The following is a 19569-nucleotide window of genomic DNA, read 5'->3' on the forward strand; positions in this document are numbered from 1 at the left end:
ATTGTTATCAGCGAAAGGTGCAAAAGCCAGCATCTGTGATGGTATGGGGGTGCATCAGTGCCCATGGCATGGGTGAGTTGCATGTATGTGAAGGTACCATTGACTCTGAGGCATATATTAGGCCATCAAGGCAATGTCTCTTCCCGGGACGTCCGTGCTTATTTCAGGAGAACAATGCCAGACCACATTCTGCACGGGCTACAACAGCTTGGCTTTGTAGACACAGAGTGTGTGTGCTTGACTGGCCTGCTGCCAGTCCAGATCTATCTCCTATTGAAAATGTATGGCGCATCATGAAGAGGAGAATCAGACAACGGAGACCACGGACTGAGCAACTGAAGTCTTATATCAAGCAAGAATGGACAAAATTTCCAATTGCAAATCTACTACAATTAGTATCCTCAGTTCCAAAACGGTTAAAAAGTGTTATTAAAAGGAAACGTGATATAACACAATGGTAAACATGCCTCTGTCCCAACTTTTGTGGAGTGTGTTGCAGCCATCAAATTCTAAATTTGTGTATGTTTACAAAATACAATTAAGTTCGTCAGTAAAACTATTGAAAATCTTTTCTTTGTACTTTTGTCAGTTAAATAAAGGTTCACGTGAATTAACATATCACAGATTTTTGTCTTTATTGCATTTTGGAAAACATCCCAACTTTTCTGGAAATGGGGTTTGTATTTCTGTAGAGATACAGCATGGTAATAGATCCTTCCGCCCTAATGAACCTGCACTGGCCAATTACACGTGTGTCAAATTCATCCACTAACCCATACCGCTTTGGAAAGTGGGAGGAAACCGGAGCACCCAGAGCAATCTCATGCTGTCTTGAGGAGAACATACAAACTCCTTACAAACAGTGCTGGAATTGACCCCAGCTCAGTGGCACTGTCATCGTGTTTAGCTAACTGCTGCACTACCTTGGCGCAATTACTATCTTAAGGAACCTTGACACTTAACTTTGTTGTTGAGTGACATTTGCCAATATTAATTCCAAATATCTTTCTAATGATTTAATTTTGTGAACATCATTTGTATAATGCACACAATTCTATTTGTAGTCAAAGATTTGTACAGATTGAGGACTCAGAAAGTGGCCCATCAAGTTTGCTCTATTATTTTATCATGGCTGATTTATTTTACAGCTCAGCCCCATTTTCCTGCCTTCTCCCATAATGATGCCCATACTAATCAAGAACCAATCGACTTCTGCTTTAAATATACCCAAGGACTTGGCTACAACAGCTGTTTGTGGCAATGTATTCCTCCACATCTGTTCTAAAGGGGCCTTAATCTATTCTGAGCCTGTGCCCTTTGGACCTAGACTCTCCCAATATTGGAAACATCCTCTCCATGTCCACTTTATCCAGGCCTTTCAGTATTCACAAGGTGCTGGTAGTGATATAAACTGCAACATTTTGATTGTGGTATTTTCAATGAAAATATTCTGCCAAGGTGATAATTATTTCATTTCACTTTGCTGTTGATAGAAATCTAGCCTGTCCAAAAATTTTGGAGGTATTTTAAGAAAAATAGAGAAAAAATATCTTTGGAAATAAGCAAAACAAAGCAGTAAAATCTTTCACCTTAATTTTAGTACTCTGTGCATCATGCAAGTGATGTTTACAATGTGTCAAATATCAGGGGTGACAGAGAATATGTTAACGCTTTCTGAAGTGTTGAACCAGTCTGTGCTTGCTTAGTTTGATGTACTACAGTACATGGGAGGAGGAAGGACAAGGGAAAAGGTCATATGAGAATCTTGTCTGTGAATGAGTTACATCAGGTTTATGAGGAAATTCCTGAAAAGCATTCACTAAGGAATTGTCTATGACCTGTCATTCTTTCCTCCCTGCAGGGATTAAGTGAAGTATTAATTACCAACCCGACTTGATCGGAAATTACTTGAATCCAAATACAATTAGCTGATTTATGAGCATTTCACAAGATATACAAGCAGTAATAATGTATATTCTGTTGTTCTATTAAATAGATACTATTCCATTTCCAGAGGACCCAATACTATATTATTTACAAGTAGTAATGGACAAACTTCTTGGTTTTCTGATATTTGGCAACTTCAGTACTTTGCTTTTCCATTGTTCAAATTATCAGATATAAAGTAGTAAAAGGGTGAGAGTTATCTAATGCTAATGGTCTTCCTATAATCCTGCTTTTCCAAGATATGTTGAAACATATGATTTAACTATCAGTAAATAAAAATAGAAATTGTTCACTGAAATTCATTTGTTGTGGTCTTTGTTCACTGGCAAAACTAGGATTCAAGTCATCATCAAGAGCTGAGAATTTATTGGCTTCAAATCCTTTTACATACTTTGATATTAATTTTGTACAGAAACTAATTTATATGAGCTCCTCATTCACTGTAGGTCTCTAGTTTTCTAATTTCCTGATGTTCGCTGTAACATCTGTGAAGACTATCAAAAAATTTCATTTTTTTACCATTTCCTTATCCCTCAATAAAACACCTTCTATTTTGATCTGCAAGTGAAGTGTTTTGTCCCTGTATTATTCTGTGAAATCTCCTCTGCACAGTGGGGTGCAACTTGGAACCAGATTTTTCAGCCCCTTGCATGACCATCAACCACACTTTTTAAAAATTCTTCCCACACTTTTATCAACATACCAGAGTATCACCAACATACTGGAGTAACTTACAGTGGCCATTTAATCTACCAACCTGCACACCTTTAGAATTTAGTTCCCAGAGGAAACCCATGCTGACACAGGGAGAACATGCAGATTCTATAAAGATAGAACCCAAGGTTAGGATTGGATCAGGACATCTGGCGTTGTGAGACAGAAGCTCAACTAGTTTTGCCATTGTGTCTACCGCTTGTTATGGAATAGTTTTATAAATGTAATTCAAAGTTCTTTGCTCCTGTACTCAACATCTCTATTTATAAAACCTCCCTGTTTCTGCATTTTTCTTGCCTCCTCTAGTCCTCAGCAAAATGTAACACCTTGCATTTTTCTGCATTTAATTTGCCAAATTCCTGTCCATTCAACAAACAATTCACTATACCTACAAGTTTTGTGTTGTTTACAATTATGCCTTGTACACCCAAGTCCAATTTATTAATATTTTGTTAAGGAAAGAAATGGTCCTAAAACTGACCCCTGCTGAATCTCCTCTCTACGCTCTCCTACATTTTAAAAAACATTGGTTTATGCCAATTAGCTGATTTTTTATCCATGCTGCTGTTGACCTTTTAATTCCACATATTATTGTACTGATGGCAATATTACCAAATGTTAGAAAAAGAAATGGCATCCATTAATCTTGTGAGACCATGGATTTGTGCCTTGGAAGGTTTCCAGGGCGCAGGCTTGGGCAAAGTTGTATGGAAGACCGGCAGTTGCCCATGCTGCAAGTCCCCCCTCTCCACGCCACCAATGTTGTCCAAGGGAAGGGCATTAGGACCCATACAGCTTGGCACTGGTGTCGTCGCAGAGCAATGTGTGGTTAAGTGTCTTGCTCAAGGACACACACGCTGCCTCAACCAAGGCTCAAACTAGCGATCTTCAGATCACTAGACGAACGCCTTAACCACTTGGCCACGTGCCAACGTGGTCTTGTAGTGGCTGGCAAAATATTCTGATCATATTCCTGACTGCGAAGCATTGTATACTCAGATCAGTAATTAAAAAGCAACTTAAAATGATGTTTACATGAAACTTTTTGGATAATTGCATAACATGTTTAAATATCAAATTGTGTCTTTGTTTTCTTTTTGCTAGGATTTGTCTGGATCCATTGATGATTTGCCAACAGGGACAGAAGGAACTTTAAGTTCTGGAGTTAGTGCTTCAGGATCCTCGAGTGGCCAAGGAGAACAGAGTAACCCTGCACAATCTCCCTTCTCGCCCCATGCTTCCCCTCATCTGTCTGGCATTCGAGGACCCTCTCCTTCCCCTGTTGGTTCTCCTGTTGGAAGTAACCAATCTAGGTCTGGGACCATGTCCCCAGCAGGTGTACCAGGTAACTTTGCATTTTTTTTCATTGTAGTTACCGTTCTAGAATTGTAGTATGCACAGAAGCAGACCATTTGGCCCATGAAGTTTTGATATTGCTTTGTTCCATATGATTTCTAATCCCATTCTTGCTTGAGGTATTTTATGCAAATATTCTGATTTTTTTCAAAAAATACCTTTTCAACTCTGTTTCAACAAAATTTGCTCTTTAAACAAAATTATCTTCATTGCACCTTATATCCTCCAAGTATCTTGTGTTGTGCTGGAAAATAATTGATCACTATGGTATGTTATAATTGTTGCAGATGTAGGGAAAAATTCCAGTTTTACATTTCTCTTTTACTAAACTAGTTAACAGCCAAGTAAATCTACTCTCCTGTTTTCATTCTTCCAATTTATGGTGCCAAGTATTGGTGCTTTGTACCCAGCATGATACAAGCCTTTTTTACATGAGCTCAACATTGTCGTCTTCTTTCTGTACTCAAGGTCTGTAGGTCTAAAACCAAACATTCCTTTATTATGATCTTAGCTACCCATGCTGCAAGTTTAATCAGAATTTCTATTCTCCTTTTTGGTGCAAAATATTATAATACACAGTTCTTTATTTCTAAAATGTATCCATTCAACTTTTAATGCCTTTTATCTTGACCAGTATTTCTGTTGCATTTTATCTGCTGCATCTTCTTTTAGAAGAGCCTCATTTAATTAGTATCATCTGAAAGAGTATAGATAGTTCAAAGGACCATGTCTTGAGTCCATAGTGAATTTATTATAAGATCATAAAAAATCTTTGCATGAACAATGCTGCATTAGAACTATTTCTTAACTTACTTTGACTGAAAATATCTTTGCAGATTTTATTTTTATTATAACATTTCAGTAGCTTTGCGCGATCTCCCAGTTGGCTTTTAATTTTAAATGAAATGATTAATTTATAAACCTTATGTAATGTTTTACTTAATGTTCTGGCAAGTCTTGAAATAGAAATAAGAGTCTATTTATTAAACACCACACACCATTCAAATCAAAGATTTAGGTGTGGGAACCTGAATACAGCCAATTTATGTACCACTGCTACTGTCTGCTGTCATGTCAAACTAGAGAGTTTATTTACCTCTGCTACTAATTTTTATTGTTTTTTTTTGTTTCACCTGACTTTTAACAGACTTATCTTTCTGAACTTTTCCATTTACATTTATGAAATAGTTTAGTGTAAAGTATCCTGCAGAAGCCCATGAACTGCATGGGCTTGTTTCCAGCAAGAACTCCTTTTCATTAACCCCATTTCATGATCTCCATCACATCTGATGAAGCTGGCATACCCCTACCCACTGAGTTTGGCCTGAAACCATCCAGATGGAGAAACTTAAGTCAACGTTCATAACACATCATGGCAGACCTCACTACTTGTTTGCCAAGGTTATTAAATTTGAACAAATAAGTTAATGTAAGAATAATACAAAAGTGATATTACATAAGAAGTTTGTAAAATGACTAAAAAATGTAAAATACTCAATATTAATGTACATTCATATTATGTACCTTTACGCAGCTTACATACACCTTTCTCTAACTCAGTCCTTAATTCCTTTGCAAATTACTGAAGTTTGTTCCAAGGATTCCACTTCACTTACGTCACATACCCCATCACTGAACTGTTCACTTTCAAGGCTCTTCATCTCATGTTCTCGAGAGACTGTGTGGGTGTGTGTGTGTGTTTGTGTTTTATTTATTTATATATATATATATTTTTCTCTCCATTTCAAATTGAACTCAATCATATTCTGATCACTGCCTCCTAAGGGTTCTTTTACCTTAAACTCCCTGATCACCTCCGGTTCATTACATAACACCCAGTCCAGTGTAGCTGATCCCCTAGTAGACAGTGATGCAGATGTTCAGGGCACTCTTGATGGTGCTCCTGTAAAATCTGTTTAAAATGGGGAAGATGTTAGCCTCGCTCATTGCAATCTCCTCTGAAAGTGGAGATGCTGCTGTGCTTTCTAAACCAAAGAAGTGGTGTTGATGCACCAAGTGAGATTATCCATCATGTGCATTCCCAGAAACCTGGTGCTCCTAACTTTCTCCACGGAGGAGCCGTGCATGTGCAATGAAGGGAAGTGGCCAACCTGCACCTTCCTAAAGTCTACAATCATCTCTTTGGTCTTGTCCAGATTGATTCTATCCAATGTTCCACTTCTCTCTGTATGTCGTGCCGTTATCGTTGTTAATGAGTCCAACCACTTGTGTCAGCAGCAAACTTGATGATTCGATTTGAACTGGACCTAGCAAGGCAGTCCTACGTGGGCTGAACATGCAGCCCTGGGGAGTGCCAATGCTCAGTGTGATAGATTAGAGATGTTTTTGCCAACAGGGATTGACTGTGGTCTTTCTGGCAAGAAGTTAATCATTCAGTGCAGAGAAAGGTGTTGAAACCCAAAGAGGGCAGTTTACCTGCCATCTTCTGAGGGATAATCCTATTAAGTGTGAGCTGAATTTAATAAATAGCATCCAGGCATTTGAAGCACCATTTTGCAGGTGGATCAGGGCTGAGTGGAATGCAGAGACTACGTAATCATCAGTGGACTGGTTAGAGTGATAAGCTAACTGGAAAGGATCCAGTGTAGCAGGAAGATGGGATTTAACCAGCGGCTCAAAGCACTTCATTATTGTTGAGGTCAGTGCCACTGTCATTGAGGCTGGTTACTGTCGCCTCTTGGTCAGTGGGATGATGGTGACCACCTTGAAGCCTGAGGGGACAGTGAGATGTTGAAGATGTGTTTAAGAACTTCAGTTGAGTAGTTCCTTAGCACCCAACCAGTTACATCATTATGACCTGCAGCTTTACATGAGTTGACCCTGTCTAGTGTCTCCCTCACATCAGCTGTGGCCAGAGAGGGTGCCTGCCTTCTTGGGGGAAAGAGGGGCCTTCCTCATGGGCACATCATTCCGTGTATCAAACCAAATTTAGCGTATCAGGAAGAGAAACATCACTGTGGACTTGTCTGTTATAGTCTGAATGCCCTGCCACATGTGCCTCATGTCTCTGGTGTTACAGAAATGGGCATACATCCTCTATGAATAATCCTTTTTTGCCCACCTGATTCCACGGGAAAGTGTAGCTCTTGATGACCTGAGAGCTGTCTTATCATCCTCATCTGACGACAGCACCCGGATCTCTGCTTCAGCCATGGCTTCTGATTTGCCGTCACATAGATGAGTTTGATAACAGTGTCATCTGCAATGCATTTCTCTATGTAGCCAGTCACAGATCTCTCATATTCATTGACGTTAATGTGATGGTCATAGTAGATGCCTTCCTGAGCATGTTCTAGTCAGTTATTTCAAAACAGTCCTGTAATGCTTTCTATGTACCAAAATGAAAAAAATACCTGGGTCTTTCTTATAATTGTTTGGTAATCACTAATCTGTTTTGAAGTTCTCACTTGAAGTTGGAAACTCACAAAACATATTTCAGCCATGGTATTCAGTTCATTGACCTACAATTCACTGTTGTGCTGACCTCTCTTTAGAAAAAGAGAGACAATCCTTAACAAAGAAGATACTGAAGTCTTAAACGAGCTGTTAAATTCTATGATTGACATTGGAAACTTAATCCTCTCAGCCTAAAATTACAAAATATTGAAAACATTAACTCAGTAGAATTATGTCCATTGATGAAAAACCATGAGCACTGCTATCAGTGAAGGAGCAGCACGTATGATGAGGTACTATTTCTCATGCTTTTGATACCGCCTGAATTAATTGTTGTTCTTGCAATGTATTTCTTGTTAAGCCACTGACTTGATGAAATTAGTTGTAAGGAATGTCCCTGGCTATGAAATTATTAATTGGAATAGAATTCTGCGACAAATGTTATGACTGAGTGCTTTACAGATATCCAGGCTGCTAAATCTGTTCTGAAATGATGTCATGTTGCATGATGGTAGACCCACATAACAGGGTGGGGAATGACATCCATCGGATTATACTCTTCCAGTGGAGAAGATTGCCAGACATATAGAAAAGATTTAAGAATGAGCTCAAAGCTTCCCTGAAGAAGAGCAACATCCCCAATGACTCCTGGGAACCCAGGATCTATGACCACTCAAATGGAGAAGGAGATTCAGAATGGTATTGTTGGGAACATGCAGAAACACATGTAAGCCATGAGAGGTGTGTGCCACCTCACTACCATTCCCTCAATGGGCCCCTTTTGTGGTTCCCATGTTGGCCGTATTGAATCATCTCATCATTCATAATGCCAGTGTGAAAGATTCTGAGGGATTGCTTACGAAGAAGAGAAGATGCTTGTCAAGGGCTACATCATGCAAGGAAGACATCTGCAGGTCATCTTGTTCTGTGCAAAAGTTGTGCAATTAAATTCCACTCCCTTATTCTTTCCCCATATCAAAACAAATGTTTCTCTTTCAAGTAGTTAACCAATCCCCTTTTGAAAATTTGCTTACATTATGCTTTCGGGCAGTGCATCTCAAACAACAAACTGCTGCTTGATATATTATTTTCTCAGGAGTTGAAAATAAAAAGCTGAAACTGGAAATCTGTTATAAAAACAGGAAACAGTGGAAATACTTGGGTCTGGCAGCATCTTTATTGAGAAAAACAGCTAATATTTTGTTTTTTCTTCTTGGCCAGCTGAATGTATTTTCCTTGTTCATTTTAGTTTTTTATGTCATTTCTAATATTCTTGCAATTTTCTATTAAATTCATCTTTGGTATCCAATCAAATTTGCAAGGCAAAAATAGCTTATCTTTATTCATTCTGTAAAATTCTTTCAAGATGTATGCCCCTTTTAATTCTCTTCACTGAACCTTCCCTGTTCTAAAAGAAATCTTTTCTATTTTCTCTTTTATCTGGTCTGTCATCAATGATGCTGTTTAATAGATTTTGTCTATAATGTCACTATGACCTTGAGATCTTTTGCAGATTTCAACGTAAAACTCTGATTATACCCACTTTGTGTTTTATAACATAACTTACCTTGTACTGTTTACCTTTTGTTTATATAGCCATAGATATATAAGCCTTTTATATAAATTCTCTTGTCTTTCCATCTTCAAAGAGTTGTGAATGCACATTTTTTCTCTACTGCCCTTTAAAATTTACCATGATTTATGTACAAATGTTTGTGTATTTATTGCATTTCTTCATTTTTCCCCGAAAACTAACCGCTTTCTACATTAAATTTCATGTGTTGCAAGTCTGTTTCATTAGTCCAGTATATTGTAATTATCTTTGCTATTTGTTGTGTTACTGAGTTTCATTCCTTTTATACCAAGGCCAGGTCAATTATTGACAGCAGTGTTAATGTTAAATTATAGGCCAGTTAGCCCAACTTCAGTGGTGGGCAATATGTTGGAGTTCACTATTAAGGATGATATTTTGGGGTACTTGGAGGCACATGATAAAATAGGCTGAAGTCCTATGGTTTCCTTAAGGGGAGATCTTACCTGACCAATCTGTTGGAATTCTTTGAGGGAATGACAGGCAGGATAAAGAAAAGTTACTGGATGCTGTTTACATGGATTATCAGAAGGTCTTTGACAAGATGCCTCACCTGAGGTTGCTGAACAAGTTAAAAGCCTGTTGTATTGCAGGAAAGATACTAGCATGGACAGAAGATTGGCTGGCTGGCAGAAGGCAAAGAGTGGAAATAAGGATGACTTCTGGTTGGCTGCCAGTGACTAGTGATATTCTGCAGTTCTCAGTGTTGGGTCTGTAACTTTACACATTATTTATTAATGATTTGGATGACAGAATTGATGTCTTTGTGACCAAGTTTGCAGATAATACAAAGATAGGTGGAGGGGAAGGTAGTGCTGAGCAAGTGGGGAGCCTGCAGAAAGACTTTGACAAATTAGGAGAATGGGCAAAGATTGGAAGGATATAGTCATGCACTTTGCTAGGAGGAATATTTTCCAAATGGAGAATTAATTCAGAAATCAAAGGTGCAAACTTGCAGGTTGAGTTAGTAGTAAGGAAGGCAAATGCAATGCCAGCATTCATTTTAAGAGGACTATAACTTAAACACGAGGGTGTAATAATGAGGCCTTATAAGGCATTGATCTGATCATAGAAGTACTGTGAGCAAATTTGGGCTCTATATCTAAAAGAATATGCTGGCATTGGGGAGGGTTCATAGAAGGTTCATGAGGATAATCCCAGGATAATCAGCAGCACTGGGGCTCCACAGGGGACTGTCTTCTCTCCCTTTCTCTTCACCATTTACACCTTGGACTTCAACTACTGCACAGAGTCTTGCCACCTTCAGAAGTTTTCTGATGATTCTGCCATAGTTGGATGCATCAGCAAGGGAGATGAGGCTGAGTACAGCGCTACGGTAGGAAACTTTGTCACATGGTGTGAACAGAATTATCTGCAGCTTAATGTGAAAAAGACTAAGGAGCTGGGGTAGACCTGAGGAGAGCTAAGGTACCAGTGACCCCTGTTTCCATCCAGGGGGTCAGTGTGGACATGGTGGAGGATTACAAGTACCTGGGGATACGAATTGACAATAAACTGGACTGGTCAAAAAACACTGAGGCTGTCTACAAGAAGGGTCAGAGCCGTCTCTATTTCCTGAGGAAACTGAGGTCCTTTAACATCTGCCGGACGATGCTGAGGATGTTCTACGAGTCTGTGGTGGCCAGTGCTATCATGTTTGCTGTTGTGTGCTGGGGCAGCAGGCTGAGGATAGCAGACACCAACAGAATCAACAAACTCATTCGTAAGGCCAGTGATGTTGTGGGGATGGAACTGGACTCTCTGACGGTGGTGTCTGAAAAGAGGATGCTGTCCAAGTTGCATGCCATCTTGGACAATGTCTCCCATCCACTACATAATGTACTGGTTGGGCACGGGAGTACATTCAGCCAGAGACTCATTCCACCGAGATGCAACACTGAGCGTCATAGGAAGTCATTCCTGCCTGTGGCCATCAAACTTTACAACTCCTCCCTTGGAGGGTCAGACACCCTGAGCCAACAGGCTGGTCCTGGACTTATTTCCTGGCATAATTTACATTATTACGATTTAACTCTTTATAGTTTTATTACTATTTAATTATTTATGGTGCAACTGTAACGAAAACTAATTACCCCCAGGATCAATAAAGTATGACTATGACTATGAATGAAAGCATTAACATGGAGCAGCATTTGAACATCTGCGTCTGTACTCGCTGGGGTTTAGAAGGATAAGGAGGTATCTCATTGAAACCTACCAAATATTGAAAGGCCAATATGGAGTGGATGAGGAATGGAATGTCTAGGACACAGCCTCAGGATAGAAGGACGTCCCTTTAGAAATGAGAAGAGCAAAAATTTCTTTAGCTAGAGAACAGAGAATATTGTGGAATACATTACCACGGACAGTTGTGGAGGCCAAATCATTGGGATATTTAAAGTGGAAGTTGATCAGAAAGGCATCAAAGTTTTGGGGGAGAAGGTAGTAGAATGGGGTTGAAAGATCAAATGACAGAGCTGACTCAATGGGCCAAATGGCCTGATTCTGTTCCTATGTCCTCTAAGAACTGGACTTCAGGAAGGTGCAGGTCATCTACTTTCCATTACATATCAATGGCTCTGCTGTCAAGAGAGTGAAGAGCACAAAGTTCCTTGATGTCCACAAAACAAACTATCTAACCTGGACTCACAGAACCTCCTCATTAGTCAAGAAAGCACAATGGTATCCACACTTTCAGAGGCAATTGAGGCGCGTAATTCTCCCCACCCCCGTTCTAACAACTTTCTACAGGAACACCAGAGGAGGTGCCTGTCTGGCTACATCATTGTGTAGCTGCAAGGCACTGGATCGCAAGACCCTATAGAGGAGAGTTAAAATGGATTATCAGGGTCTCTTCCCCCCCCCCCATCCCCCCCATTTTGATATTTGCTGGGAGCATTGTATGCAAAGGGCCCAAGGCATTGTTGAAGGATCCCTATGACCCATCCCACAATCTCTTTGACCCACGACCGTCAGGAAAGAGGTGTAGAGCATCAGGGCTGGGACTGCTAGAATGGATAACAGCTTCTTTCCTTAGGCTGAGGGGCTAATGAATACCTTGCCACCACTGAGATCTCATCACTAGGACAGTGAGCTGTTTACTGTATACCTGTCCTTGGTGCCACATGCACTTTGAATTATATTTTATTAACTTCTTTGTGGTAATATTTTGTTTTATGTGCTTCGTGTGATATACAGTGCCTATAAAAAGCATTCCTTCCCCCCCCCCAAGAAGTTTTCATGTTTTATTGTTTTATAACACTGAATCACTGTGGATTTAATTTGGCTTTTTTGACGCTGATCAACAGAAAAAGACTCTTTCATGTCAAAGTGAAAACAGATCTCTACAAAATGATCTAAATTAATTATAAATATAAAACACAAAGTAATTGATTGCATAAGTATTCCTCAATCCCCCCCTTAATATGACACACCAGATCATCACTCGTGCAGCTAATTGATTTTAGAAGTCACATAAATAGTTAATTGGAAAGCACTGTGTCTAGTCAAGGTATTTCAGTTGATTGTAGTAAAAATACACCTGTATCTGGAAGGTCCAACTGCTGGTGAGTCAGTATCCTGGCAAATCTACACCATGAAAACAAAAGGACACTTCAAGCACGCAAACAACAGGAATTCTGCAGATGCTGGAAATTCAAGCAACACACATCAAAGTTGCTGGCGAACGCAGCAGGCCAGGCAGCATCTCTAGGAAGAGGTGCAGTCGACGTTTCAGGCCGAGACCCTTCGTCAGGACTAACTGAAGGAAGAGTGAGTAAGGGATAACCTCAAAAACGTTATTTGAAAGCACGCCCGGAGATGGGTACAAGAATATTTCCAAGTCACTGAATATCCCTTGGAGTACAGTTAAGTCAATCATCAAGAAATGGAAAGAATATGGCACAGTGTAAATCTGCCTAGAGCAGGTCGTCATCAAAATCTGAGTGACTGTGCAAGAAGGGGACTAGTGAGGGAGATCAACAAGAGACCTATGACAACTCTGGAGGAGTTACAAGCTTCAGTGGCTGAGATGGGAGAGACTGCGCATAAAACATCTGTTGTGCGGGTGCTCCACCAGTCGCAGTGTTATGGGAGAATGGCAAAGAGAAAGCCACAGTTAAAAAAAAACTCATATAAAATCCCAGCTAGAATTTGCCAGAAGGCATGTCAGAGACTCTGAAATCAGCTGGGAAAAGGTTCCATGGTCTGATAAAACCCAAAGTTGAGCTTTTTGACCTACAGATTAAACACTATGTTTGGCATAAGCTAAACACAGCACATAATCAAAATCACACCATCCCTACAGTGAAGCATGGTGGTAGCTGCATCATGCTGTGGGGATGCTTCACTGCAGCAGGCCCTGAAAGGCTCGTGAAAGTAAAGGGTAAAACAAATAGAGCAAAATATGGGGAAATCCTGGAGGAAAACTTGATGCAGTCTGCAAGAGAACAGCAACTTGGGAGAAGATTTGTTTTCCAGCAAGACAATGTCCACAAGCATAAAGCCAAAACTACACAGGAGTGGCTTAATAACACCAAAGTTAATGTCCTGGAGTGGCCAGGACAGGGTCCAGACCTCAGTCCAATTGAGAATTCATGGCTGGACTTGAAAAGGGCTGTTGACTCACGATCGCCATGCAATCTGACAGAGCTTGAACGGTTTTGTAAAGAAGGGGGAAAAATTGCAGTGTCCAGATGTGTAAAGCTGACAGAGACCTATCCACTCAGACTCAAGGCTGTAATTGTTGCCAAACGTATATCTAGTTAATACTAACTTGAAGGGGGTGAATACTTATGCAATCAATTATTATATGTTGTAATTAATTTAGATTACTTTGTAGAGATCTGTTTCATTTTGACATGAAAGTCTTTTTCTGTTGATCAGTTTCAAAATAGCCAAACTAAATCCATTGTGATTGTGTTGTAAAACAATGAAGCATGAAAACTTAACAAGGAGTTTGAATTCTTTTTTCGGCACTGTACGTTTTTATGGGTGCACCATGGTCTGAAGGGATGTTGTTACATTATGTGGCCTGTTGATGTTTAGTGACTGGATTTACTTTGAAAGAATGGAGACTTTTCACAAAATGTCTGTGGAGCAATTATTTCTGTATGTCTGTTTTTGGAAAGCTTTATTTTACAAATCACACTTTTATCACTCAACTGTTCCTTGACACTGCCTTCAGATCATCCGAACTTGCAGTTTTTAGAAAATTTTCTGTAAAATGCTCATATTTCTGCTATTTTGTCCACAATGTGTGTTATTTGAATTCTGATTCTACCAGCCAAATACTGACAGATTTTATTTTTAACCACAAAAAAATTGCATGTGGTGATTTCTTTTCAAACTTTATAAGCTAGTCTGTGTGATTTCAGGAAAGAAAGTCTTTCTTCTTTCGAACCAAACAAATACATTGCAGTATGGTTGCTCTGCAATGAAGCCTCTTAAGAAGTTCAAAGTAGTAACTTGCAGCTTTACTTAAGTCTTCTGCTGATAAACTAAAATGCTGTTCCACAATGCAGGAAATCAGATGCCAGCTCAGCCTCCCAACAGCCAATCAGATTCTAGCTCTCATCCAGCCATGAACCAATCGCCAATGTCACAAGATAGAGGTCAGTAACATCAATAACTTACTTTCTGTATGGTTTTTGAATCTAATTGTATAAATTAAGTAATATTGTTTAGGGCATGTGCTTTAATTTATTCTTGGCAACTACTTGATTTACAACTTATTTTATGAAGCATCTACATTTGACAAACTACCACTTTGGAAAATTATATTTGTTAAATATTTAATATTCAAATAAATTATCAGAAACTGATCATTGTCAACTTCACAAAATATAAAATATGAAACTGATCTTCGACTTCACCAAATATAAAGTGATGATGTAAAGTAGAAGTTTGAAATTCAAATTCAAGTAATGGGTTCATCATCTGTGCAAGAGCAGTTACTATACCTGATAATAACTTACTGTTTCAGGATTTGCTTTCCATATTCTTATTCTTAAATGACTTTTTGTATCATGCTAATGATATTTGAATATTTGTGAGGCTGAGTATAATACAGTAGAATTGAAGTAAAGGACGTTCTGTTGAGATTCAAACAGTTTTCATATTTGTCGCTTTTTTTATTCTTGGGCATGTAATAAAATTTAGAATTTATAATTCTCTCACCAGTCATATTTTCCAAGCATTTAGGCCTCAGAAATGTAGACATAATTCATAAATTTTAGAGTTTTAAAGCAGAGATTCTGTTCAACTTAGTATCTTTAATATCTCTTCAGAATCAATATGGTTTATTATCACTGGCATTATTTTGCAACAGCAGTACAGTACTATATATATATATATATATATATATATAAACACTATTTACAATAACAAATATAAAAACAAATTAAGTAGTGCAAAAGGAGATCAAAGTACTGAGGTAGTGTTCATGGGTTCATGGACCATTCAGAAATCTGATCATGGAGGGAAGAAACTGTTCCTAAAACTTTGAATGTGTGTCTTCAGACTCCTGTACCTCCTCCCTGAATGGTGTATTGAAAAGAGGGCAATTCCTGGATGATGAGTGTCCTTCATGATGGATACCACCAGAGTCAGAATCAGGTTTATTATCATGGCATGTCTCATGAAATTTATTAACATAGCAGCAGCATTTCAATGCAATACATATTATAGAAGAAGAGAAAAATATAAAATAAAAATATTTATAATAAGTAAATAAATTGCAGTTATATGTATAGTGAATACATTAAAAATCATGCAAAAAACAAATAATATTAAAAAAGTGAGGCAGTGTTCATGGGTTTAATGTCCATTTAGAAATCGGATGGCAGAGGGGAAGAAGCTGTTCCTGAATCGCTGAGTGTGTGCCTTCAGGCTTCTGTACCTCCTTCCTGATGGTAACAGTGTGAAAAGGGCGTGCCCTGGGTGCTGGAGGTCCTTAATAATGGACGCTGTCTTACTGAGACACCGCTCCTTGAAGATATCCTGGGTACTTTGTAGGCTAGTACCCAAGATGGAGCTGACTGAATTTACAACCCCCTGCAGCTTCTTTCGGTCCTGTGCAGTAGCCCAACCCACCCCCACCCCCACCCCCCCAAATACCAGACAGTGATGCAACCTGTTAGAATGCTCTCCCTGGTACATCTATAGAAGTTTTTGAGCGTATTTGTTGACATGCCAAATCTCTTCAAACTGATAATGAAACGTCTTGCCTTCTTTATAACTGCATGGATATGTTCGGACCAAGTTAGGTCCTCAGAGATCTTGACACCCAGGAACTTGAAACTGCTCACACTCTCCACTTCTGATCCCTCTATGAGGATTGGTATGTGTTCCTTCATCTTACCCTTCCTGAGGTCCACAATCAGCTTTTTCATCTTACTGACGTTGACTGCGAGATTGTTGCTAGGACACCACTCCAGTGGATGGCATATTTCACTCCTGACTCCATCTTGAAGCATCACATTTTGACCTTGGTGGTGGGGAGGCTTGTGCCCATGTAGTTCATGTTATGATATGTTTCTGCTTTCTGGTTTCCCCTGTTTTGTTGCTACTTTGTGCAAATTTGGATTGTTGGCTCTGCAGCCTAAAGTTAACGAATGACACAGGGCTAAATTGAACTGAATATGCCTGGACTGTTTTGATCATTTGTGGTTGAATGTTATATATTCTGTATTTTTTTGCAGTTTGTATAATTTAGGTTTGTTTGCGCACTGGAGTTTGATGTTTTTTGTTGAACAGGTTCCATGGTGTTTTTTTTTCTTTGTTTCATGGCTGTCTGTGAGAAAACTGACTCGGGGTTGTATACTGCATATATAGTTCAGTAATAAATGTACTTAGTACCAATTTCACTACCTCCAGATCAAAACCATGGCATTTTTCTTCATAGCCTGGTATTTTTTATATCCTTATGTATTTAAAGTTACTGTTTAATTCACTTTGACCAATTCAAGCTTCTGCTTTGCAAACAGTATGTACCATAAGACACAGACAATCTGGTACCCTTGGGACTTCAGTGGTACTAAATTGGCAGATTCCCCAGATTAGTGGATGATTTTCCTATTAAAACACCAGCACATTTTAATTCACTTTATTTTAGGATATTACACAATAATGTAAATTATATGAGAAATTTTCCAGTGAACCCATTCAGAAGAAGCAAGGCCTCATGATTTAAATGAAGAGTGGGAAATCGGTCCCCAGTGTGCTTGAAGGGAGTGTGGCAAATGGGCCCTGGCAAGCATCTTGTGCACATTCGTAACACATTTCTGATTGCACATTTAAATACTCTTGTACTGTTGTGTAAGTCAAGCAAATGTGTACCAGTCAGCTCAAAATTGGTTATTTTAGAGAGCATAACAACAGCACAGTTTAACCAATGTTCACTGACTAAACTAGCTAGTACTATTACCTTCTTAGCTCCTTGACTGGATATTGAACTTTTTGCTGTTGGACTCCAGCCATATTATTTGCCAAGGGAAATCTCGCATGCAATTGTGGTTGTTGTGTACATCCCTCCCTCTGCCAACCCGACGTCGGCGTGTAACATCATTTACACTGTCATAGCCAGATTACAAACCCAGCACCCGAGTGCCCTCATTACCATCTCGGGTGACTTCAACCAGGTTACCATGGCTAGGACACTGCTCAACTTCACACAGTATGTGAGCTGTACAACCAGAGGGGAGAGGACTCTGGATTTGATTTACGCTAACGTCAAGGATGCATACAGCTCCTCTCCGCTCCCCCCACTGGGAAGGTCAGATCACAACCTGGTGCATCTAAAACCCTGCTACGTGCCTCTGGTGAAGAGTAAACCTGCAACCTCGAGGACAGTGACGAAATGGTCGGAGGAGGCTTATGAGGCACTCCAGGGTTGTTTTGAGGTGACAGACTGGCAGGCACTCTGTGAGCCACATGGAGAGGATATTGATGGCCTCACGGAATGCATCACTGATTACATTAACTTCTGTGTGGACTGCAATGTTCCGACAAGAACTGTCCTTTGTTATTCAAGTAACAAGCCATGGGTGACAAAGTACATTAAGGACATCCTGAATGCTAAAAAGAGGGCGTTTAGAGATGGAAATAGGGAGGAGCTGAGGACAATACAGAGGGACCTGAAAGCCAAGATCAGGGAGGCTAAAGACAGGTACAGGAGGAAGCTTGAGTGGAAACTCCAGCAGAACAACGTGAGAGAGGTTTGGAGGGGGATGAGGACCATCACTGGGATTCGGCAAACTAGCAACAGAGGAGCTGAAGGCAGTGTGGACAGGGCCAACGAACTTAACCTGTTCTTTAACAGATTTGACATTGTGACCCCTGCCCATCCCCCACATGAGCCATCTGTTGTCGGCCCCCAACTAACACATATTCCACTCTCCCCTCCTACCCCTCCTCACAGTCCCCACCCTGCTCTCATGACTATACCCCTCCCCCACACAAAACCACCATGGTGGGCTTCACAGCTGAGCAGGTGAGAAGACAGCTGAAACGTCTCAACCCAAGCAAGGCTACAGGACCGGATAGTGTCAGTACCAGGGTGCTCAAAGCTTGTGCCCCTCAGCTATGTGGACTACTTCGCCATGTATTCAACCTGAGCCTGAGGCTCCGGAGGGTTCCTGTACTGTGGAAGACGTCCTACCTCGTCCCTGTGCCGAAGGCGCCACGCCCCAGCGGCCTCAATGACTACAGACCGGTGGCATTGACCTCCCACATCATGAAGACCCTGGAGAGACTTGTTCTGGAGCTGCCCCAGCCTATGGTCAGGCCATACTTAGATCCCCTCCAGTTCGCCTACCAGCCCCGACTAGGAGTTGAGGATGCCATCGTCTGCCTGCTGAACTGTGTCTACACCCACCTGGACAAGCCAGCGAGCACTGTGAGGGTAATGTTTTTTGACTTCTCCAGTGCGTTCAACACCATCCGCCCTGCTCTGCTGGGGGAGAAGCTGACAGCGATGCAGGTGGATGCTTCCCTGGTATCATGGATTCTTGATTACCTGACTGGCAGGCCACAGTACGTGTGCTTGCAACACTGTGTGTCCGACAGAGTGATCAGCAGCACTGGGGCTCCACAGGGGACTGTCTTGTCTCCCTTTCTCTTCACCATTTACACCTCGGACTTCAACTACTGCACAGAGTCATGTCATCTTCAGAAGTTCTCGGATGACTCTGCCATAGTTGGATGCATCAGCAAGGGAGATGAGGTTGAGTACAGGGCTACGGTAGGGAACTTTGTCACATGGTGTGAGCAGAATTATCTGCAGCTTAATGTGAAAAAGACATTGGGTGGTAGACCTGAGGAGAGCTAAGGTACCAGTGACCCCTGTTTCCATCCAGGGGGTCAATGTGGACATGGTGGAGGATTACAAATACCTGGGGATGCAAATTGACAATAAACTGGACTGGTCAAAGAACACTGAGGCTGTCTACAAGAAGGGTCAGAGCCGTCTCTATTTCCTGAGGAGACTGAGGTCCTTTAACATCTGCCCGATGATGCTGAGGATGTTCTACAAGTCTGTGGTGGCC

General features: G+C 40.4%; 1 protein-coding gene across 10 annotated transcripts in view; it reads left to right on the forward strand.

Annotated features, from left to right (window-relative positions):
* arid1b (AT-rich interactive domain 1B) overlaps window positions 1-19569 on the forward strand; it is a 416405-nt gene that overhangs the window by 285812 nt on the left and 111024 nt on the right. For all 10 annotated transcript variants that reach the window (XM_072265352.1, XM_072265356.1, XM_072265355.1 and 7 more), the window contains 2 exons: window positions 3766-4006; window positions 14548-14637. In XM_072265352.1, coding sequence (XP_072121453.1) covers window positions 3766-4006; window positions 14548-14637 — 331 coding nt within the window. The remainder of the gene's footprint in view (window positions 1-3765; window positions 4007-14547; window positions 14638-19569) is intronic.

This window comes from Mobula birostris, chromosome 8, assembly GCF_030028105.1.
Source record: "Mobula birostris isolate sMobBir1 chromosome 8, sMobBir1.hap1, whole genome shotgun sequence".
Taxonomy (NCBI): domain Eukaryota; kingdom Metazoa; phylum Chordata; class Chondrichthyes; order Myliobatiformes; family Myliobatidae; genus Mobula; species Mobula birostris.